Source organism: Anabrus simplex, chromosome 4, assembly GCF_040414725.1.
Source record: "Anabrus simplex isolate iqAnaSimp1 chromosome 4, ASM4041472v1, whole genome shotgun sequence".
In the NCBI taxonomy this organism is placed as follows: Eukaryota; Metazoa; Arthropoda; class Insecta; order Orthoptera; family Tettigoniidae; genus Anabrus; species Anabrus simplex.
The window spans coordinates 322,085,187-322,110,490 of NC_090268.1; the positions used below are offsets into that span (position 1 = coordinate 322,085,187).

Genomic DNA, 25,304 nt, shown 5'->3' on the forward strand with positions numbered 1-25,304 from the left:
AGGTTCGAGGCTTGATTAAAATGTTCTGAGCTCTGTAAATTCATGAAGCAGGATGGTACCCTACTTACACAGAGTTCAAGTGAGGATCTCTCCTCTAATGGGTTAGGGACCATGGTGGATTGCATAGCCCTAGCCGCCTGAGCACAAGGAAGGCCATGACTCAGAATATGTCCGAGATACCCACTCCCATTCCATAGTAACTGGTATCCTAACTCTCGGGACCACTTACTAGGCCACTCAGCTGTTGCCAATGGTTCACAAACTAGGACGTGACTTCAGTAACCCACACCATGAACCATTCCAGAACATTATTATTATTAGGGTGGGTGATATTAGTTGAATTATTATTATTATTATTATTATTATTATTATTATTATTATTATTATTACTATTATTATTATTATTATTATTGATGTTCTGGACCCTGCAGCAAGATGCAAGACCGCTACTTGGTGGTAAATTACATCTGCTGCCATTGTCATTGCTGACAATGTGACCCGCATGATTGTCGCATGTAGGCAAGAGCGCAGGATTGCTGGCAATACGAATGATATACTTCTGTGCATTATTGACCTTATTATAGAGGTAAACAATTGCATGGTCAATTTTATTCCTATCGTTTATTTCAAATGTGTTAAAGTTTTTATTTATATGCCAAGAGAATCTACTGTAATCTAACTTTAAGTTCTCCAAAGTAAAAGATGGCTCTTGAAAACAAACCCAAAAAAGATGAAAAATGGTCGGTTTATGATCAGAATCGAGTACATTATGAACAGTAAAATCAATTGGTCTCAACTCCTTTTTCACCCCAAGCTGATCCCCCCACAAAAAAAAGAAGGTGTGTTTCTTTATGTTTAAAGAAGATTCCAAATAAGAATGTTCACGTCTGTTACCTTCAGTTTTGAGATATAAGTATCCCCATAAAAGGAATTCATTTTTATCACTTCCTTTCACACTCCCCCCCAAGTGAATTTTTTTTGGAAATAATACTTGTTTCTTTATTAGTATAGGATCTTCTAAATACCAATTATCATGACTGTCCTCATAAAAGAAATTCAATTCCTATTCACTCGCGCCCCCGCAAGATGATTTTCCCAAACAATGGTGTTTTTCTTTGTTTTTAAAGGAGATCCAAATACCAATCTTCACATCGGTAACAACTTCAGTTTTTGTTAGATGTAAGTATCCTCATACAATTAATTCAATTACTTTTTAAATTCTTTCACCCCCCCCTCCCACTTCCCCCACATCATTGGATTTTCCGAAATCAAAGGAATATGTGTTTCTTTACTTTTAAAGCAGATTCCAAATACTAATGTTCACGTCTGCAACATCTTTCATTTTTGAGATAATAGTAACTTCATACAAATAATTCAACTAATTTTTCAATTCCCCCTCCCCCACCTTTAAGTGGATTTCCAAAATAATAAAACAATACGTATTTCTGCATTTTTAATGGTATTCCGAATACCAAATTTCATGTCTGTAACATCTTCAGTTTTTGAGATATCAGAATCTCAATAAAAAGAATTTAACCTCACTTTTTCAGTCATTTTTACCCCCACCCAAGTGGTTTTTCCAAAAACAAAAAATACATGTTTATTTATAACACAGATAAAAAGTACCATTTTTCATTTCTGTAACATGTTAAGTTTTTGAGATATACTGTAGACATGCTCATTTTAAAATTTCACCCCCTTTTTAGTTTCCCTTAAGTGGAGTTTCTTAAAACAAATCACCCATGTTTCTTTACTTTCACAAGAGATTCCAAATAACAATTTTTACATCTGTAACAAATTAAATTTCTGGGATATACTGAAGATATAGTCTTTCTAAAAATTCACCCTGTTTGTCACTCCTGTTTAACCCCCATTAATTTGATTTAAAAAAACAAACAAAAACAAAAATGTGACTTTATTTTTAAAAGAGATTCCAAAATACCAATTTTCAGGTCTGTAATATCTTCAGTTTCTGAGATATAAGTATCCTCATTAAAGGCATTCAACCCATTTTTCACCCTTTTTCACACCTACTAGTGGAATTTTCTGGAGAAAAAAAATGTGTTTCTTTATTTTTAAATTTTTATTTTATTTATTATTATTTTTAAATTTTTACAACTGTAAACTTTTAAAGTTTTGAGATATAGATACACTCATTTTAAAAATTCATCCCCCTTTTCACCCCCTAGGTGATGGAATATCCAAAAATACTCCCTTAGCGAGCACCTACATTGTAATATTGTGACGAGTTGGTGGGGTAGTAAAGTAAATTAACACTAGACTGGTAGCTAGTATACTAAAATTTATTAATTACTGCTAATTATCACTTACCCCTCGTACACAGTCAGGATTCCAGACTACACACTACTCTAGATCTCTTTCTTCATGCATTTCTTGTTTACCATCGATGCTATGACACTTCCTGCTGTTCTTTCTTCTTCTCTCTATTTTTTGCGATCACAGAGTCTAAGAGTAAACAGGCGGACCAAATGGTGACGTCGCCAGACTCTCTCAAATTCCAACATGGCGGACACGGTAACAATTACACTGCCCCTTCCTTAAGGCTGCTCGTCCTGAGCTGCTCCATGATACAGTGCCAGGCGATCCAGGTGAACAACCATCATTTTCCCTCGGGGAGGCCGCCAGATCAGGTAGACAAGGGCATCGTTGATCCTGGTGATGATTGTATATGGGCCTTCCCATTATGGCTGCAGTTTTGGTTACTTCCCTTTTGTCCGCACTAGACCGTACAGCCACACTCTATCACCTTCCTGGAAACCTGCAGAGTTCGCCAGCATGTCGTAGTGAGCTTTTATCTGGTCGCTGGCTACCCTTAGATCATGTCGGGCATAATCGTGGATGTTGCTGAGCCGATCTACCAACTCCCATACATAGTCCGTCACTGGCTGCTGTTGGTCTGGGGCCGAACCGAACATTAGATCAGATGACAGGCGGAGCTCCCTTCCGAAGGCCATGTTGGCAGGTGTCATGCCCGTCGTCTCATGGGTGGATGCTTGATAGGCCATTAAGAAGAACGGGACCCTCTCGCCCCAGTCCCTCTGGTGCACCGAAACCACCTTCCTGAGATGCTCCTCAATGGTTTTCACAAAACGCTCCACCATGCCATCTGACTGAGGGTGGAGATGTATCGTATGGGTCTTCTGCACCCCCTAAGTGCTGCAGAACCTCTTGCATCACCCTGGACTCAAAGTTTCTGCCTTGGTCGCTGTGAAGCTCCCTCGGGACACCAAATCGGCAGAAGAAGGCCTTGACCAAAACGTCGGCCACTATCGTTGCCTCTTGGTTCGGGATGGCGTAGACCTCCTGCCACTTTGTGAAGTAGTCCATGGCCAGGAGTAGATAACGGTTCCCAGCATCAGATTCGGGGAATGGTCCTGTGACATCAATGGTGATACTTTCGAAAGGTGCTCCAACATTTTACTGCATCATCTGGCCCCTACTCCTGGTACTTGGGCCCCGGCTTGCTGCGCAGGTGTCACACAGCTGGCACATCCTCTCAACATCATTCCTCAGGTGCACTCAGTAGTAACGCTGTCGGGCACGATCTAGGGTCTTATTCACTCCCAAGTGGCCGGCAGTAGTGCTCGCATGAAACTCAGTCAGCACTTCTTTTCTCATGCTCCTTGGAATTATCAGTTGGGCAATGTGCTTCTTTCCATCGGTCGATTTCCACATGCGGATAAGTACCCCGTCACTAACCATGAGAGACGACCACTGGGCCCAGTACGCCTTATAGGTTGGACTGTGTTCGGCGATGTCTTTCCATTCTGGTCTCTGCCCTGACTCTACTTCCTGTAAGATCAGCCCGATGTCATCATCCTTTAGCTGCTCCCTCCTGAGAGCATCCTGATCCCATCCTTCAGCGATGGTGGCCCTCACGCCCGGACGTTCACGATGCCTGCCTGTCTCTCTACTTTCTGGCAGTGTGCACAGTTCTCAAAGCACAGTCTTCTGGATAGACCATCAGTGTTGCAGTGCTTCCTTCCTTGTCGGTGCTCGGTGGTGAAATCGTACTCCTGAAGGCATTGTACCAGCAAGCTGTCTGTCCTTCTAGGTTTCTGAAGCTTAGGGGCCAGGTCAGTGCAGAGTGGTCATTGCACGGATGGAATGGCTGCCCATACAGATACTTGGAGAAGTGCTCCAAGGTCTTCATGATGGCCAGCAATTCCTGACGCGTCACACAGTAATTTCTCTCAGCTTTTGACAACGTCTTGCTGAAATAGGCAGTCACCTTCTCCTGCCGTCTTGCACTTGGGACAACACCCCACCAATTCCCACATCGCTGGCGTCGGTGTCTACGATGAACTTCTCCCCAGGCTTGGGGTATCCTAGGATGGGTGCCGTACACAGGGACTCCTTCAGCATCCAGAAGGCATCCTCTGCCTCATTTGACCATGTAAGGTGCTTTGAGATGTCTGCGTAGCCAGCTATAAATCTGTGGTAGTACATGCAAAGGCCAAGGAAACTCCTCAGTTCTCGCTTGTCCTTCAGCGCCAGCCAGTCCCTGACAGCTCTTAACTTTTCCGAATCCATGGCTGCTCCCTCTGCTGACACGATGTGGCCCAGCTAGTGCACCTCCTTCTGGAACAGGTGGCATTTTCCAGGATTTAACTTTAGGTGAGCCCCACGTAGCCTCTGGAACACTCTCCACAGGTTCTCAACGTGCTCTCTGAACGCGCGTCCCACAATAATTATATCGTCCAAATACACAAGGCAGGCGTCGTGAGTTAGCCCCCTCAATACAGACTCCACCAGTCGCTCGAAGGTTGCTGGCACATTGCAGAGGCCGAAGGGCATCATGGTGAACTGGTAGAGCCCTTGGCCAGTTGAGAACCCCATCTTCTCTTTGTCTTCCAGATGGAGCGCCACTTGCCAGTACCCAGACTTCAGATCCATAGTCGAAAACCACTGGGCTCCAGATAACGTGTTCAGGGTGTCATCTATCCGAGGTAACGGGAAACAGTCCTTCTTCGTTAGGTCGTTCAACTTACAGTAATCAACGCAGAAGCGGAGCTCACCATTCTTTTTCTTCACCAGGACCACTGGCGATGACCATGGGCTGTTCGACTCTTCGATGACTCCCTGCTGCTTCATATCACCCAGCATCTGGTTGATTTTTGCCTTTTTGCCAGGGGTACCCTACGAGGTGGCTGTCGGATTGGAGTGGCGTTGCCGGTGTTAGTGCGATGGTACACTGTATCCGTCTTTCCTTAGTCACCTCTGATAACAGTGAAGATGTCCCTAAACTCATGAATTAGTTCCTTAAGCTCCCGAAGCTGTCTCGCCTCCAAATACTTCCGGATGTTGGATATAATCTTCCGGAGCTTATCCGATCCTTCGCCTGCCTCCAGGGCCCATGCGTCTTCATCGTCCTCTGGCACGACACACGTAACTGGTTCACAAGTCCCAAGCTTGGTCCCGCTGGGTATCCTCTGCTCTCGCGACGTCAAATTCAATATGCGTACCGGCACGCAGCTTTGTGCTGGAGCAAGCATCCTGGCCAGGTAGAGTCCTTGATCGGCAGTCGGTGATCTGGGTTCCACGAGCACGCTGTCCCCTTGTATGTATTCCTCTAACCGTGCCGTAACCATCATCTCGCTGTTGGCTGGTATAACTTCGTTGCTGGCCAGCGTTATTTGCGCTACTCGAGTTTGCGTCCCCGGGTATCAGAGGATTATCTCTTGTTTGCTGAGCCACAACACACGTCGTCCCACGTCGACAGTCGCCTTGTATGCCCGTAGCGTGTCTAGGCTCAAGATGACCTCATCCGTGACGACGGCGACAAAGGGCCGGACTCGTAGGCGTTGTTGTCCCAGCGTCAGTTGAAGTAGCACCTCCTTCAGGACAGGGATGGTGTCATCTGATGCCGTTCGTATCACGTAGGGGCAGTTGGGTTCCCTCTCTGGCTGACCCTCAGCGATGTCATGCCTGGCGATGGTTAATGCGGGCCCCCGTGTCTATCATGACCCGGCGCGGCGTAACTCCGAGCCACCCGTCAGTGATCAAGCTATTGTCGCTCCGCTCGGTGACCACATTTAGCGTGAATTGAGGGGACGGTAATAACGGTGCCGATGAGCCCATCTCCTTGTCGGTCCTTACTCATTTCCCTGATTAGGGGCGTCTCCATCTGGCAGTTCCTCCAACAGGTGATATCGTTGGTGCGTCGGCGTCTCGGCGTCTCGGCGTCTCGGCAGTGGCGTGCATCGTTCTCCTGTAGCGGGGAGGGTCTCTGGCTTGTCCTCACTTCTCACGGCTCGTATTCTTGGTGACGGTGCCACTGTTCCCTTGACCACCTCCACCCTCAGGGCTAACGTCAAGGCCTCTCTGAGGAATTTTTGAGGGATCTCAGCGTCGCGGAGCCCATCAATGAATGTATAGGCTGCCTCCCGCTGAATGTGATCCTGAGGCAGCCCATCCAGAGCCTTGTGGGCTAGCTGCTCCACATCATGCGCAAATTCCTGCAGCGTCTCATTAGCGCGCTGGGTCCTCTTCCTCACCTGGACTCGGTAGGTGGCTGCAAGCTGGTGGTCACCGTATCGGCTGTTGAGCGCTCTAACAATCTCCTCATAGGTGGCACCTGGCTGGAGACTGTGTAGCACTTCCGCTGCTGTTCCTTGCAGTCCGGCGATTGGGTGCACGGCCCTTTCTCCTGATGTCCGACCATTGTGCCCGCACACGGTCTCAAATTGGGTCCAGAAGGTCCTCCACGATGTGGTCCCGTCGAAGTGCGGGGGTTTTACCTTGCTGGCGCTGGAGTCGCTGTCGCGGCTGGTGGTCCTAGCACGAGTGTCCATGGCTGTCACTCTCGTACGAAGGGCACTTACTTCCACTTTTAGGACTCGAACCTCTGACTCCACAACCTGTGGTATTTCTTTGATCTGTTTGTCAACCAGTTCTTGTACGTCCTGCATAATGTCACTCTTTAATTTTCTTTCGAGAGAGTGCACTTCCTGTTCTAATTTACTTTGTCCACCCTTAAGTTCATTCAATTCCAGTTTCAGTTTGCTCTTGATTTCGTCCTGTTTGGATGAGAGTTCGGTAAACTTATTGATGAGAGCCTGAAAATGTTCGCTATCCATTTTACTATTCGCTAGAGATTGCTAGTTATGAAATTACTGCTACAAGTCGATCCGAATTCTGACACCAGTTGAGACAAGTTGGCGGGGTAGTAAGGTAAATTAACACTAGACTGGTAGCTTGTATACTAAAATTTATTAACTACTGCTAATTATCACTTACACCTCAGTACACAGTCAGGATTCCAGACTACACACTACTCTAAATCTCTTTCTTCACGCAATTCTTATTTACCATCGATGCTACGACACTTTCTGCTATTCTTTTTTCTTCTCTCTGCTTTTTGCGATCACAGAGTCTAAGACTAAACGGGCGGACCAAATGGTGATGTCGCCAGACTCTCTCGAATTCCAACATGGCGGATATGGTAACCATTACAATATAAATGTGTCCTCAAAATCTCATTTCTTTATGTCCAGTAGTTTTGGCTCAGTGATGATGAATGTGTCAGTCAGTCAGTCAGTCAGTCAGTCAGTCAGTCAGTCAGTCAGTCAGTCAGTCAGTCAGTCAGTCAGGCAGGACATGTCCTTTTATATAATATTTATATAATATTTCAATAACTCAAAATCCCTTAAGACATAACAGTTTTAGACCACATCCAGGCTAGGTGATACACAAACAGCAAAAAACACCTGGGAGTTTGGTGTGGTCGGGAGGAAGTTTGGTCGACTAAATCATGAGTTAAACTGCATGACAGGTATGTTCTGACAAGACACATTGACCAACCGAGACCTTGCAATGTCTCAAGACCTAACGAAGACTTGAACTCTCAAGATTTTCAAAGTTCCGAGGTACCTTATGAACCTGCAGGCTCTGAGCAAGCAATGACTCAAACCTTTCTACCTACTGAAGTCCGAAGAGAACTTCAGCCTAGCAGGGCACCTTCTGAAGTACATTAGAAACCTCCAGCCAATGTTCCTGATGATGAGGAGAGACCTGGCAGACTTATTCTGCATGTTTGAGGACCGTTGCGCTACCTTTAAGACTATGATTGTGCTTAATAATTGGGAGAGATTCTTATGATGTCATGAACTATTTTCTTTGTAATATTCAATCTCTTTGTACCTATGCTATCCATATATTATTATTCTTACTTTCTATATGCTAAAGTTAATACATTATGAATATTACCATTTTATTATTAGTTTAGTAACTCAAAATACCATAAGACTAAGACATAACAAGAGAGCAAATAAAAAATATTTTGATTTTAAAATTCCATCAGGTTTGAGAATTTTGGTAGGTAGTGGTTCTGCCTTCAAAAGACTAACTGGCAAAACCAGTTGTTTACCATGGTCCACAGCATGCAAAACTTGAAAAGAGGAATAATAATAATAATAATAATAATAATAATAATAATAATAATAATAATAATAATAATAATAATAATAATAATAATAATAATAATAATAATAATAATAATAATAATAATAATAATAATAATAATAATAATAATAATAATAATAATAATAATAATAATAATAATAATAATAATTCTATAGAACTGTACTGTGTGTTTTGTGCTCATTTTAATATTCTACAGTTTGGAAATAATTTTTCTCTTTCACTTGGATTACATGCATTCATTGCTTTGACAAGAACAAATAATGCATTGATTAGAAAGACTGAATTCAGTTGTAAATATCAGTGCATAATTTGAAACATTTTTAGTGAGCCTGTAAGGATGGCATAAGTTATATTGAATTTCTGTTGACTTTAGAAAAAACAAAAATTAGAAAAGCCTGAAAATATTTAGCAATATTAAATTACCATTAAGACTGATACTTTACTGGATTTCAATCAATATCTCCATTTACTGGGAGAAGAAATCAAGGCATTAATCATTTTATTGCCAAATGCTTCAGCAAATGAATGCTGTAGTGAATATTTTAGAATATTTAAAGATACATGCAATAACAACTACTTAAGAGAAAACAAGTGATTATATCGTTATTCAACTCTTTATTCAGTTCGTTAAATGTCATTTTACAAACTCACTATTACAGCAGCAATGAATGTATATAAGGTTTGATATTAGCAATTGTGCCATTCTTCTGAAACCATCGTCATATTCCTCTGCATTGAGAAAGAGTAAGTTTATACATTCTAATAAGTTATTCTTCTATTGAGTTGTTAATACCAAACCTCGCTGAATGGGAATTAATAATTCTATGACAAGGATACTATTTTAGGCCAGCAATATTTCATTTAAAATTAGTGACAGTTAGATATTATAATATAAATGTTGATAAAATTATTTTCTTTGCTGTAGGTAAAACCAGAATGTAAGAGAAAATTGCTGACCTTAACAATGGAATTATCTAGCTACATTTATATGTTTTACAGGGAAGACTAGTTTAAATATTGCATACTATTATATGTCTGTATCATACTGTTTAGAAGAAGTGTGCTTTTTCTGGCAGCCTTGATGGAAAGCCAGACAACAATCATGGTTTTTCAAGGTATTATGTTTTTTTACCAATTCTAGTAGACACGGAAATATTCAATTATCTTGGTTGGGTCATTGTGACTCTTTTATTCAGGTGGTATGTATACTACTGTGTCTTGTCACAAGTGGATTTGCTTTCAAGTATCACAACACAACATTAACTAAAAGATATGATGAAGTTCTTCAGAAAGATTATATTCCTATGCAAGGAAAATGTGAATTCAGTTTACAAGTTTTTTTGAAAACAATACAAATGTTTAGAAAGCATTCTAATTTGTTTGTATGGATGTGTGAAGAAACTTTAGTGAACCTATGAGGATTGCATATTTTTAGTTTCTGTTAGCAAAAATTTAGAAAAGCCTACAAATGAATTGAGATATGATTAGAAATATTGTCAGGTTATAATATCAAAGCTGGTTATGCTTTATGTAGGCCTACTGAAGGACAGTAAGTAGGTAGGAACATTTTTTCCTACTACATGCTATGCATTAACTATGCACATTTTCTTGTATGTAGATTTTAATATTTTATTGTTTTAAAAATGCATTATTATACTGTATAATTGCCTGTGTTAAACTTAGGGTAACTTTGATGCATATACCAAGAGCATACTGATGTATTATTTGATGTATTTACAGCTCCTATAGAATATACATCAAATCATCTGTAATTATATTTGGTGAAATTTGAATCATTTGGGGAAGAAATCCCCAGTTGCCTCTAATTTGTTGTAATAGTGAAAACAAGATATTTTATTAAAGAATTCTTCTCTTACAGGAGAAGTAATAACTCGTAAATGAGTTTTGTGGTACTATTGTAGCTAATATTGTTAGCAGATGAGCATCATGGATTTGTAGTAGACCTATAATTTTCTTGGGATTCCAATTTCTAAAACCAGAAGTGAGTACATTGAATAAATTTCTGATTTTCTGATGTCAAAAAGTGAATTTTCAAGTTGCATGTTTGTTCAGATAAATAAGGTACTGAGCAAGTATGTGTTCCTTTTATTTCCAATCTACATTATGGAATGGAGTTATCTATTTACTGCAATATATCTCTGTGCTAGTAGACAATAGAAAGATGTTACCGCTATATAACTTAAATAGATATACCAGTATTTTATGAAGAATTGTGTAACGAGTATGTAGGTAACCCTTCTCCGCATTATTACATTTTCATATTTCGTTGAATTTTAGAATTGTGTATTTGTTGAAAGAGAATGTATAAATGTTTTTATACATAAAATTATATACAACTAATAACCCTGGCAAAATCTGCAACATGATGAATGAGAACAAAGGATAAGCACTACCTTTCCTTGAGCAATAAGGCCAATAAAAAGTTCCATTTAACATTTGAATTTAGACAAGCAAACATGTTAAAATTACTCAAGGACTCCGATTTTAAAGCATATGTGTTGTTTGGATTTACAGAAACATGTAATCTATGTAACTTATATATAAAGAACTGTTTACATTCTGTTGAATTACTCTATTACACTGCTCTTCTTAAGGTCTAAATAAACACATAGATTTTTTAATGGTCATGAGTACAGCAGTATAAATAAATAAATAATTAAATAAATAAATAAATAAATAAATAAATAAATAAAATAAATAAATAAATAAATAAATAAATAAATAAATAAATAAATAAATAAATAAATAAATAAATAAATAAATAAATAAATAAATAAATAAATAAATAAATAAATAAATAAATAAATAAATAAATAAATAAATAAATAAATAAATAAATAAATTTTCACATTGGTCTATTTTTAAATAATAACTATTAACAACATTAGGCAGTTATATTTTGTACCAGTTTCTTCACTTTTCCAAATGAATGCTTTTTCAATATTAACCTGATTATTTATGATTTGACAGTGTTATTGTATTTTATGTGTAAACTAAGGATATTTGTATGAATTTAATGTCTGTTTTTTATTTCCATTGGGTATGGAATTTGCAACAAATTAAACAGAATAGGCCAATATGGTCTTTAATAATAAAAATTGCAATTATTTTAATTATTGATATAAAACACATTCAACGGTAACAGTTTTATGCAGTGCAACACTAATTTGTTTGAATATAATTCCAGACTAGTACTATCTTGGTTGTGGAACAATCCTGGAAGAAAGACACTGATAGATATGCAACATGCTAATAAATCCTTTCTTTTACTTTTCTGTATGCTTCACTTATAATACAATAGTGGGGGTACTAAAATGAGCTGTGCCAAGCACCTGAAACCTGGGTCTGACTATAATTCACTCTCTATTGAGACTGTATATTATATAAATATTCTGAAAGAATGCTTCCCAGCAGCAGACTGCATTATTTTTTTTCAGTGTAGTTTTGTATGACAGTGTACTCTGGAGCCAACTTGAAGGAGCCTTGACTGGTTTCAGCTAAGGGGCCAGTGTCTTTCAAGCAGGGCATAGCCTTGTTTCGTTGATGTGCATGTGGAAGCTTCTTTCTGCCCCATCTCCATTCAAGAGAGGATGCAAGTGAATGATATACTACAAAGCATTGGACGTCATATGAATGGTAGCGGTGGATATCATATTCGTATTAGTGGAATATTGCTATTTTAATTTGAAAAATTATGCTAACATGGAGTAGCGTGCCAGTGATGAATTCTGTTCATACTCCTTTTGAAAAGAAATGGAAGGGTTATCTGCATTTTAAATTCAATGAATAAAGAAACAGTTTTCAAGGAAGCCTATCATATTATGACCCATGCAGGACAGATTTGAAAAATCTGAAGTATTCCATTCATTCGTAATAGTTGATTCAACAAAGTTTACAATTCACAACCGAAATTTCCTATTCAGTCTTCAAGCTCATACCTTGCCCCACCTGTTTTTAAGTTCACGAACCACCACTGAACTCAAGTTCATAATTTGTCAATATCTGCATTGCAATGCTCCATTTGTATGTAAAAAGGAGTGAAATTGATAAAAGGAACCCAAGGAGCCATTAAAATAATGGAATATATAAATTTCTTTTTATGACATTAATAGACTGAAGGAAAAAGTGAATATCTACCCTATCAGAATTTTCTTTCTTAGCTTTGATGAGAGGTTTTTCAGTATTTATCTAGTAGTCTGTTTTATTATGAGCAGTTTCTCCTCAGTTTTATACAGAATGTTTGGGAGTTAAGTACAAATACTTTTTTTGCTGTTTTTTAATGTTTATCGCCATTAGAGACTACAATAAGCAACATTTTCAGATTTTTAGAAGCTTCTTTGCAGCCCAGTATCTTTGCATTCTCTCTCTAGCAGCCTGTCTCCTTTCCATTCTCCACCCACTGTTCTGCCATTCTTCTTCACGAAAGCCCTTGAAGTTAATGATCTGGTGTCGGTACTTGGTTCTGTTAACAATGTCTTCATGATTTAATCCAATATTTTTCAAATCCTTCCTGACCTCCCTTAACCACTTATCATGTGTTAGTCAACTGCTTGTCATCCATTCTAAATAGGTGGGCCATAGAACTTGAGTCATCGCTTCTTGATGGATTCCATCAGTTGTTCGGTTTTCTGATATAGTTACTCTCGTCCTCGCAATCTGTATTATCCAGCCACAATCTTTGGGCCCATTATATTTCTGTTCAGTATTATACAGGATATTTGGGAGTTAAGCACAAATACTTTTTTCTGCTGGATCTTTTTTTTAGACATTTACGGTCATTAGAGACCAAAATAAGCAAAATTTACATCTTCCTCTCAAACTTTTCAGCTTCTTTCAGACCAGCTTTTCCAGTAACTCAGAGCTTCTCTTTCATTAGATCCGATCTGCACAATTTCACCGAGATATTTGAAGCTTTTAACTCTTTCAACCTTACCATACCTTGTCTTTAGTTGTTGCAGAGTACTTTGTTTTTTCAAAGGAGATCCTAAGTCCAGCTTTTTCTGCTTGTTTCAAAAGATTTATCTGTTCTACAGCTGCATCTGTGTTTCTAGAAAGGATTGCTAAATCATCGGCAAAAGCCAGGCAGTTGATCTTGAGACCATACTTTGAACCTTCAATGTATATTTGGTTCAGTAACCCTTTCTTGTTAAGTTCTTTTTCCCATTCGTGGATAACCTTCTCGAACACACAATTAAAGAGAGTCAGTGATAGTCCAGTTTTCAAACTCCTTGGAGTTAGGGCCTGCTTGATAATTTGTCATTTTGTCATCCACTCCAAATTCACTCAAGATGTCAGTTAACACTTCACAGTTGACTGAATTGTATGCTTTCTGGAAATCTACAAAGATGACTACCAGATCTTTTGAGGTGTAATTTACCATGACTCGTTTCAAACACCGTATCTGCTTCATGCATGATCTTGCTTTCCTGAAACCATCATGGTATTCATCAAGTTGGTGATCTATTTGCTCCACTAGTCTGGTCTGAAGAGCTTTTGAGAGTTCTTTATATGCCACAGGTAAAATAGAGGTGCCATGATAATTGTTGACATTTGTTTTTTGACCTTTTTTGTGTAATGAGTGAATCAGTGCCATTTTCCACTCATCGGTGATGTTATCTATCTCCCAAATCTTTACCAATTCATGGACTAATTCCTGGATAGTTATTTCTCCACCGTTTTTTTGCTGGTTGTTATTATTACTATTTTTATTTTTTTGCTAGTGGTTTAGCGTTGTACCAACACATTGAAGGTTTTTGGCAACACAAGGATGGGAAAGGGCTAGGAATGGGCAGGTAGCAGCCATGGTCTTAATTAAGGTACAGCCTCAGCATTTGATTGGTGGGAAAATGGGAAACCATGGAAAACCATTTTCAGGGCTGCTGATGGTGGGATTCGAACCTCTGCTGGTTATTGGTAGGGTCCTAAATACATATGATGTCAAAATAATGTCCTATTAAAAAATAGTGAAAATTTAATGTTTGTAGCTCAGATAGTATTTAATGATGAACAACTTAGGGCTTTGCTGACATACATTACAATATTTCCAAGTGTGAAAACATTCACTCCTTGTATGCAGAACTTTTTCATACAACTTAGGCATGAATACTACCTGAAGCTGGTTAAGCATACATATGTCCTGAAGCTGCAGTGGAGTGATATGTACAGCTGCAGTGCAGAGATGTACTTCGAATTGTTGCTGCTTACACATTACGCATGCATACTGCCTGAAGCACAGTATGGCAGGTGGTATAACCTGAGGGGAAAACGAAGCTGCTACCTCTCTCACAAACATTGCACTCTAATTCAAGCTCTCCGTTGGCCAAGTCATTAATTAAATGTACAAAATATCATATTTTTTGAACTGCAGACATTCATCCCTACCTTTTGTAAGGTTATTTGTACTTATCTCACAAACACTCTGAATAGTCATCAAATTCTTTCTCTCTTTCAAATTTAAAAATGTCATTATATTTTGTTTCATTGGGTAGAGTCATTCGGTATGGTACAGTTCCATCACTGATCTCTTATATTCATATATTCACCATAGAGAAAACTTGCTTTGAATGATGAATAATAATCTCTCAGAAAATTTTGATGAATCACAGTGAGTGTCATTCGTGTGCAAATATTATATGTCACTAAGTTTGATCAAGGAGAGTTCATCCACTATGAGTTCTGAATGAAGACTGCACAGTTTGCCATTCACATGGATACATTATATTAGTCCATTTTGTAACTAGAATATTCTTTCTCTTTATACAACCTTTAACTGAAGATTTTGTCAAAATATTTAAAAAAAATTAAATAGTTTAGATTATCATAATTTGTAATGGTGGGGGGAGGGGAATTCTTGACTAAACACTGATTAGAGATTTAGTGAATATAAATTAACTACATTTGATTATTATTTTTGTTATGATACAGGTACTGGTATGTGAAAAGGGAGAAGTCAGTGCTGTTGACAGAAGAGTGAAGGAATATTTAAAACCGTAGAACACTGTGGATTATAGAACACTCATGTGCTGTATTTCCTATTCAATGGATTAAGACAGTGAAGTTAATGATTTCTGATGTTGTAAAATGTGCATATTTATTGGATTGTCTGTCAAGTCATTTATAGGATGGAAATAGTCGTAAAGGTAAAACAATAGTTATATTTTCCGAGGAATCTGAAAAATCTCCTTGTATTTAAAAATACCTACTGGTAGGAATTATTCAATTATTGAATTATGAGTTGATTATAGGACCTTCTATGAAGATTCAGAATGAGGTATACACTTAAAAATTGAGCAGGATTAATCTCATTATAAAGAGTTTTCTCTGATATTTCCTTTTGTAAATTAGAGATAAAATTAACTTCATCAAGACCTAAGACTACAGAGCTAAGAATCGCAGGATGTAGGAGCTTCATTACCAGCAGTGTCCGTGTCAGCCTTATGCTGCATGTTACGTCTTGCCAAGAAAGCCCGCATCATGGCTTGAACTCGTACAATTTTCTTCACTTGGGTCTCATACAACCTGTAATTGTGACAAATTAGTTTTAAGGATATTTTATTTATTGATACAATTTTTGAGTTTATGCCATTTTAAAGTTTGTTCATAAGGAATATTTGTGAATCACATTTTTGAAAATAACAATTGCATATACAAGATGGGATAAAGGTCACTTTCCTCAAATGTTTGAAACCTTTGATTCGTCATTTGACAATTTTTCAAAATGGATAACCTGTTTTGTGATACACTATTAATATTATTTAGTTACCAATTTACAGATGGAACATAACTGATGATCTTAATGATTTTTCAAATGATCAGCTGTTGCAAGTGATGCAGATACTGTAGTTTCTAAAAACAAGTGTCATTTTTCACGATACCCCATGATGAAAAATCACATGTTGTTAATTCGCATCATCTGGGTAGCCATTTCTGTTGTGTGCTGATGGCCAATCTGTTTGTAGAGTCACTCATTCCTCACCTCTACAATAGAGTGAGGAGGTGGTCCATCCTGTTGCCATATTAACTCCCAATGTGCAAAGCAAGGGCTATTTTCAAGCACTAGAATAACTACCTTTTGTAACATCTTAAACAGCTTGTTTCTGCTTCCCAACTTAATTAAGATGGCAGACACAACACTCCCTGGTAACCATTCATTAAAAAACAATGTTTCTATGAAACATCTTCATTTGAAATTCCACCGTAAACAGTACACCAGGAGTGTTTAAGCTTTCTGAGATAACTTCATATTTACTTTCGGTAGCACAGTAAACACAACTGTGCTTGGTTTTTTTTTTTTTTGGCTGATTCAACTTATGAGGCTTCATTTATCCATAGAATTGTTTCTCAAAAATCAGCATCAGCTTTGTGTCTCAAGAGAAACCACTTGCAGAACTTCAAGTGATGGTCTGGACATCTTTGTGCAGCACATGCGGAAGTTTTTGTCGACATGGTCTCAGTTTCAGATTATGGAACAGACTTGTTAAAAGTGAAATTAAATTTCTACTTTGAGAACTCTTCCTGTTAAACTGCCATGGGATAATGACACAGTTCTGAACTCTGAGATATTCATTTCCTTCTTTCCTAACAGTTCTTGGTTGTCCACTCATGCTAGATCCATAATATTACCTGTTACTTGTTCAAATTTCTCACTGATTGACAAGATTGTGGTTGAACACCAAGAAATTTCTGCTCCAAGTCTGCTAACACCAACATTGTGTTTTTGTGGTGTTTCCACCAACATTGAAGCACATAAACATGTTGATCTCTGGTTAATTTAAAGTTCATTGCATGAAAGAAGGGCAGTTATTATAGACACAACCCAAAACAAGAAACAATGACAATTCAACATTGGAAAACTAATGAAACATGAACAACAAGGTTGTCAGTTACTGGGTGTACTCGTTTTTAAGTTATGACACCTATATATATGTGTGTGAACAAGTCCTGGAATGTCCTTCTTGGAACCCGTTTCTGTCTTAAAGTACCTATACAGTAGTCATGAGTGGAAGTCCATGTAGGGACATACTTTCTGCAGGAAAACACAGAATCTGTCAGTATTAACAGCAGGATTGTATCTAGAAATGGAGAGAAAGTGTCATTTATTCAAAAAGTGCAGAAGTGAATTTCCTGGGGCTTGAATGACTGTGAAAGATGAAGAATTGAGTGGCTGCTCATCAACATCATATGCATTTAATAACACCATTGACAAAATATTATGGGAGAAAAGATATGTAACACTAATGATAAATAGATGCTCAGTGAATAGGATGTCATTTTCTATTGTCAAGAAAAGGAGAGACTTAATTTATACCATGACAAATGTTTAAATAACTTTGGTGATTATGTCAAAAATTAAAGGAGTGATGCTGAAATAAGGCAGTATAATTTATCTTGACCTGTCTTTTACAAAACATAAGGGGAACTTACTTTCTGATGAACTCTCATAATAAATTGCGTTCAGCAAGAAGGAAATTCTCTCCTGACCAAGGTATCTATATACTGGTACCAGTATGAATCAATGTCTTAGAGTTCAATAAAAGCAGGTATGCCATAATAAATTGTAGCTTTCAATGGAAAGAAGCAGGATGAAGCAGCTAGAAATGGATTTTGACTCACCTGGATAGATATTCCTCATTGTAATATGTTAGGAATACTTTAGTCTTCCCCATCACCCAGCCTTCCATCTTCAGTCGCACCAGCAGTAAACGGCTGTTTTCTTTGGTCTCTTCTACATTCTCATCGAAATCAAATGCCAGGAACTTGTACCTGTTGATAAGATACTTCAGAATGTTTTACTCATGTGATTGGTAAATATTTTCTTAATTAAAGTATGTATTTAAACCTTCTTCATTTAAGTTATCATTGAAACAATATTATGCATGAATGAACTAGGTATAAGAATAATTTAGAACATGAAAAGCAGGGTGCACAACTTTAAGTCACAATAAAGTTTATTTGTATAAATGAATATCAGTCTGTTGCCAATTTATTTTCATAGATGAATCTCTATTTGTAAGTTTTAACTCAATGGAACTGGTCTAAATACGTGGACAGTGTGAATGCAACAACAACAATATTGTTATTATTTGTTCAATATCATTTCAATTGTTATAGATTTTAAGAAATGCCAGAGTGCCTGAATATTGTCTCATAGGAGTCCTTTAACGTGCTGGAAGCCAACAACATATCATGATTTAATTGGTCTTTAATAAATTTACCTAGAACTTGCAGTATGTGGAGAGCACCATTTAACTTTTAGACTCAAAGTTTCCCCACTTATACATTGAGTTCTTCAATTGAACTGGCCTCATTTAAAAATCTATGCTCTATTAAGAATAAGACCTTTTTCCAAATTCACAGATTGAAATAATGCATTTATTGTATTTGTTATTTGGAGAAGGCAAATAAGTTGTTATTATTTTTAACTCTCATCAAAATGAAGTGAGAGTTCTCATAAGTCATCACTGATGTGTATTTAGGGCTCTCGTCATGATTTCAAGGAACTTGGAAATTTATCAAATGTTTCCCTGGATAAATTATTCCAATCCCAAATTCCTCTTAATATTTGTCCTGTTGAATTACAACCTATGTGCATATTATGATATTTCCTACTCAAGCTTATTTATCTGCTAATGTCATTCTACACCATCTGCTTATAATACCAATATAAATGGATGGGAATTAACATCTATATCATGTACCCCACTGCTTAGTCAAGAAGTTCATCTCCTTACTCCTAAGTCTTCCTGGTACTGTGTAAGGGAAGGTGTCTAAAATTAGTGACTCAGGAGCTTTTTTTGAAACTATGCCAGAGACTTAAACTACAGAAATGGAAGTATATGAATCAGCTGATCTATTTGACTGTAAGCCAACAGTGGAATATCTGAATTCGAAGAACAGCAATTATCACCAAGAATACAAACACCGTTAACTACCTTGACAGTGAAGTATCTTATATTCTGTTGAGGTCTTTTTATTTTCTTTAACTAATTTTATAATGCTACTGGTATTGTATAGATTATTTAAAGAATTTGTTTCCTTCGTGAATGGTGCAACAGATCTATACGAAATATCGTGTCTATAGTAGCCATACAAAAGTTCACATATAAAATACTGTATAAATCCCACACAGTGTAGTCAGTCTTACAATTTATTCTCCGATGTAATGAAACATCAAGAGGATGGAACTAGCATAAGCCCCTGGGTGAAAGAAATGAAATGAAAGAAAGAGAAAAACTTTGTGTACTGTTATATGAAGAACAAGAACAGAGCTCAGAACTGAAGACTTCACACTTGTGATTATGTATAACACACAACATGAAATTTTGCAAAAGTACACTGACTCAGAATGCAGTTAAATGCATTGATAGTACCAATGGAATGAACAGTTATGGAATTGAACTGGTCACTTTATTAGTTTTGATGATATAAGGCAGAGATTTCCGTTGCCCCAAACATTTAATTGAGTGCAGCTGTGATGTTCACACAGTGATTTTGTTTCAGGAATAAAATTATAATATAATCTGCTGTACTTCTTTCATCCATGTATAAAAACTGGAACAAAAGAAATATTGTGATATTGTAATTATCCACAGTTTATTGAAAGCTATCTTTGTTTGAATTCCCTCTGGTTCATGCATTCATGAACGTACGATTCGTTGGTAATTTTTGCTATTTTTGGTACCTCTCCTATTTGTCTGAATTTATGTTATATGTTGTTCTTACCTTAATTGTTTCGGTCTGGTTACTTTTCGTTAATTTATTAGAAGTTCCCTTCGATGTGCAATCATGTCACAGGTCATGCAAACACTGCTTGCATATTTTCGTTCTTTTCTTCGCTGCCTTACGTCATTCTTTCTTGGTTGTTGATTGGCTGCATCACCTTGACATGACTGTTTGCGTCACCGGCAACTTTCTTTTTGATTGGTACTGAGAATGTAGTCTTCCGCGCTTTTCTATTTTTTCATTGGTCATTTCTGTTATTTGCCTTTAGTCTTTGTTATATTAATTAATTGGAAATTTTTAAAATATTCTTTCTGGCCTCCCTTTTCCTCACTATTTTGTATTTTTTGTTAAGATTTTCATGTACAGGTTTGTAATTATTTCCGTTAGTTTTATAGCACCATATTGCGTCCTATCTGGAACTTTCTACAGCACTATTTAAGGATCAAGTCTACAGGAATGCTCCGCCTTGATTCTCCGGGTCTTGCCGGAATCGCCACTACTACTCTACGGCAGCTCCTATGCTGCACTTTCATTTTCGCAACATGCTTGTCCGCACGCATTTGGAATAGCGGCTTCTCGTCAACATGTACTTCACTACATTCTGCTCGAGGTCAATCACCTCGCCTTTCGCTCATGTGTTGAGCGCTACAGTATGACTCGTCAACCAGCGTACCTGCATACCTTTGTATTTTTCACTTCAGACATGAAATGAACGCCAGCCTAAGGTTTGGTTTTCTTCTTAGCAAGATATGCGCTGATCTATTGGGATTTTATTGAATATTTTAACCAGTCATGTCTAATATTTGGAAAGGGCACATTTATTCTATATGTCGGCTGATTCATCTTTAAAGGTTATTAATTGCAGCTTATTACTGGATAATGAAGCTGCTGGACAAAGGTCCTTTACAATTTTCTTTGAACTTTTTTACTCCTCGGAGGAGAATTGAGTGCTGCAAGATCCAAGTTAAGAGTTTCTGATTCAAATTGTAACCTTACTTTTGTTACCAAAATTTTGTACATTCAACTTTGTTATTTTTGATAACTTTAATATTTATCTAATTATTCATGTTATTGAGCTTGAGTTATCAGTCTGGTTTTGACCAGCCTTCAGATTAATGTGATCACTCAGATATTCTGAATTTCTCAGGTGTTGTAAGACAACAGTCTTACTTATATTAGCATTTGTATGGTAATGGAAAAGCAAATCTCTGTAGACAAATTGCTACAATTATCAACAGAGATTTGCAAACTAATCTGTACTTAAGAAAACCCATACCACTAAACTGGCACATACAGGGAAACTTGCCAGAAAACCCAGACCCTTAAATCAAGATCTATGTACAAGGATCTGGGTTCCAGGGACGTTCTCAACTCATGAGTCAAACGTTACCCAATTGCAACAGTCAAGTTTTAGGGAGGAAGGAGGTCTGAGATTGCTCTTGGTAAACTGTCAGAGTGTAGTAAATAAACAATTAAAATTCGGTACATTGATGGAATCTTATGAGACTGATGTGGTGATAGGAGTAGAATCATGGTTGAAAGAAGGGGTGGGTAATAGAGAAGTATTTCCAGAAGGGTACACAGTCTATCGTAGAGACCGAGGAGATAAAAAGGGAGGGGGGGTGTTTATTCTGGTGAAGGAAACTTATTGTTCACATGAATGGTTTACCGATGAAAGGGATGAAATATTATGGATAAAATTAGTTTGTCATAATATGAAGGAGGTGGGAATTATAGGAACATACAGGCCTGGAAGAGAGGAAAGAGACATGGAAATATTTGAGAAAATAATAGATTATACTCATAAGAAAATAATAGATTATACTCATAAAAACAATATTAATGATATGGTAATAATTGGGGGAGATCTAAACTTGCCTGAAGTTGAATGGAATGGAGCTGCAAGTGAAGCCCATGAACAGAAACTGGAAAATAAGTTAATTTGGGAGGGAGGATTTACACAAGTAGTACAAGAACCGACTCGTCTCAATAACTTACTAGATGTATTCTTGGTTAAACCATGGGAAATTGTTGATAAAACTGAGGTAATTGAAGGAATAGGTGACCATAAGTCTGTAATAATGGATGTAGGACTGGTACCAAAAAGGCTTAATAAGAGGGTCACACAAGACAAGAAATTATACAGAAAAACTAAAACTGATGAATTTGGGACTTACCTTAAATCACAATTCAGTTGTTGGATAAGTGAAGGGAGTAATGTGGATACACTTTGGGCTAAATTTAAAGGAATCATTTGGGAAGGAGAGAAGAGATTTGTACCTTTTAAGAAGGGTAAAATGACCTCAGACCCTGTTTATTATACAAGGAAAATAAGAAAATTAAAAAGAAAATGTAGAATAGTAAACAGGAAAATGAAAGAGGGTAGGGAGAATAGAGAAACTAGAAAACAGCTAATGAGGGAACTGAATAGAGTGAAAAAGGAAGCAAAAGAGAATTATATGAATGGCATTCTTCAAGAGGGTAATGACCACAAAGGGAAATGGAAAAAGCTGTATTCATATATTAGGAATCAAAAAGGAAAAGGAATCCAAATTCCTACAATGGTGGGAGAAGGGGGTGAACACTATTTAACAGATACTGAGAAAGCAAACCTCATCAGTAGGAAATTCAGAGATTCAGTAGATGATTGTCAGGACTTGGAAACCATAACAGAAGATAGAGAGGGAGAGACGCACAGGGAAACAAGAAGCTTCTCATTCACAAATGAAGATATTTTCAGAGAAATCCAACTGCTTCAGCAAGGAAAAGCAGCAGGAAGTGATCAAATTACTGGGGAGGTATTCAAGACAATGGGGTGGTATATAATGCCTTATTTAAAATTTCTCTTTGACTATGTCATAAATAATAGTGTAATATCAAAGGAATGGAAGGAATCTATAATAATACCAATTTATAAAGGAAAGGGTGATAAAAGGAAACCAGAGAACTACAGACCAATCAGCCTGACCAGTATAGTTTGTAAAATACTGGAGAGTTTAATAGCAAAGTACATCAGAGGGATATGTGATGATAAAAATTGGTTCATGAGGAGCTAGTATGGATTTAGAAAGAAATTTTCTTGCGAGGCACAACTGGTGGGATTTCAGCAGGACATATCAGATCAGTTGGATTCAGGAGGCCAGTTAGATTGCATAGCCATAGATCTTTTCAAAGCCTTTGATAGAGTGGAACATGGAATGTTATTAAAGAAATTGGAGGGAATAGGATTGGACGTAAGGGTTATACGTTGGATAAGAACATTTCTAAATTCAAGGGTTCAGAAAGTCAAAGTAGGAAATAATATATCACAGGAAGAGAAAGTTTGGAAGGGAATTGCACAGGGTAGTATAATCGGTCTGTTACTTTTCTTAATATACGCAAATGATTTAGGGAACAATATAACATTGAAAATAAGATTGTATGCAGATGACATAATTGTTTATAGGGAAATAAATAACATTGAGGGTTGCTCAGAATTACAAAGGGACCTTGAGAGTATCCAAGAATGGGTTGAAGAAAATAATATGAAGATTAATGGAGGCAAATCAACTGTTACAACATTTACAAACAGGAGCTTTAAAACTGAATTTGAATATACTTTGGATGAGGTAGTTATCCCTAAAGATGGCAAGTGCAAATACTTAGGTGTGAGATTTGAAAGTAATTTGCACTGGAAGGGTGCAAATACTTAGGTGTGAGATTTGAAAGTAATTTGCACTGGAAGGGTCATGTTGTTGACATTGTTGGGAAAGCATACAGATCGTTACATGTCATAATGAGGCTACTTAAAGGATCCAACAAAGAATTAAATGAAAAAAGTTACTTAAGTATGGTTCGTCCATTATTGGAATATGCAAACAGTGTTTGGGATCCTCACCAAGAATACCTAATAAAAGAACTAGATGGTGTGCAGAGGAAAGCAGCAAGGTTTGTAACAGGGGATTTCAGGAGAAAGAGTAGTGTATCAGAAATGTTAAAGGAACTTGGGTGGGAAACTTTAAGTAAGAGAAGGGAGAAAACTAGACTTATTGGATTATACAAGGTATAGAGCCTATACAGGAGAAGAAGCATGGGAGATATCTGTGAGAGGCTTCAGATGGAAAATAATTGTATCGTCAGGACTGACCACAAGTATAAAATTAGAAGGAATTTTAACAGAAGCGATTGGGGTAAATTTTCATTCATTGGGAAGGGCGTGAAGGAGTGGAACAGTTTACCAGGGGTAGTGTTTGATCCTTTTCCAAAATCTGTACAGATATTCAAGAAGAGAATAAACAGCAACAGAGAAAATAAATGAAATGTTAGAGGGCATTCGACCAGTGTAGGTTATTGTAAATATAAAATGTGTGTGAATAAATTAATTACATCCCCTGGTCTAGAGTTTGGACAGCCGAAGTAGGGGACTGCCTGTAGCTGTGAAGTACAGTGGGGACTTCGAGGGCCCTGGGACCGCTACGGTAGCTGTGAAGGCCCTTCAGGAACTCTGAAGAGTGGTGGCAAAAGGGGCTCTGGTTAAGACGCAGCAGGTCGTTATGCTACTTAGGTTCCAAAATGGGTAAAATATAAATATGTAAATAAATTCAATGTTAATTTTAAATACCAGTTGTATATTATTATTAGAAGTAATTTCACATACTGTATATGAGTTGACTATGTTTGTAAGATATTATAAGTAGAATTTTGTAAACAATATAAATTTATTAAGGATGATGTGTGTGTTTAATAGAACAAATTATTAGCGTAAATTGTATAATATTGTATTCTAGGAAAATTTTCTTCGTCTCTTGTTAATTTAAAATTTAGTGCTTGACAGTAATGTATTTTAGTGTACCATTTGCCACCGAAGTAGACACCTCATTTGCAAATAAAGAGATTTTGATTTGATTTAATTTTGATTTTTATACGTACAGCCGGTGGCTACTTTTTGCTCAAGGCCGTGTGCTTAATATAATATTCAATCACTAATCATTGTTAAAGTCCCTCTAGTCTTTGATATCTTTACATTATTAATATAATAAATGTTATAACTGCTGATCCCTTTTCTTATTTCCCGAGAAACTTGGAAACCCCTCCGGCCATTCCTTGTTTTCTCCACCCTCAATTCACACGATGTACAG

The 25,304-nt window shown here is 37.4% G+C and overlaps 1 protein-coding gene across 1 annotated transcript in view; it reads right to left on the reverse strand.

The window, feature by feature from the left end:
• The window catches only part of ninaC (STKc_myosinIII_N_like and MYSc_Myo21 domain-containing protein ninaC), a 373,628-nt gene that overhangs the window by 161,818 nt on the left and 186,506 nt on the right, over window positions 1-25,304 (reverse strand). The window contains exons 19-20 of the mRNA XM_068227259.1: window positions 18,079-18,228; window positions 15,881-15,984 (exon numbers count right to left, since the gene is read on the reverse strand). Coding sequence (XP_068083360.1) covers window positions 15,881-15,984; window positions 18,079-18,228 — 254 coding nt within the window. The remainder of the gene's footprint in view (window positions 1-15,880; window positions 15,985-18,078; window positions 18,229-25,304) is intronic.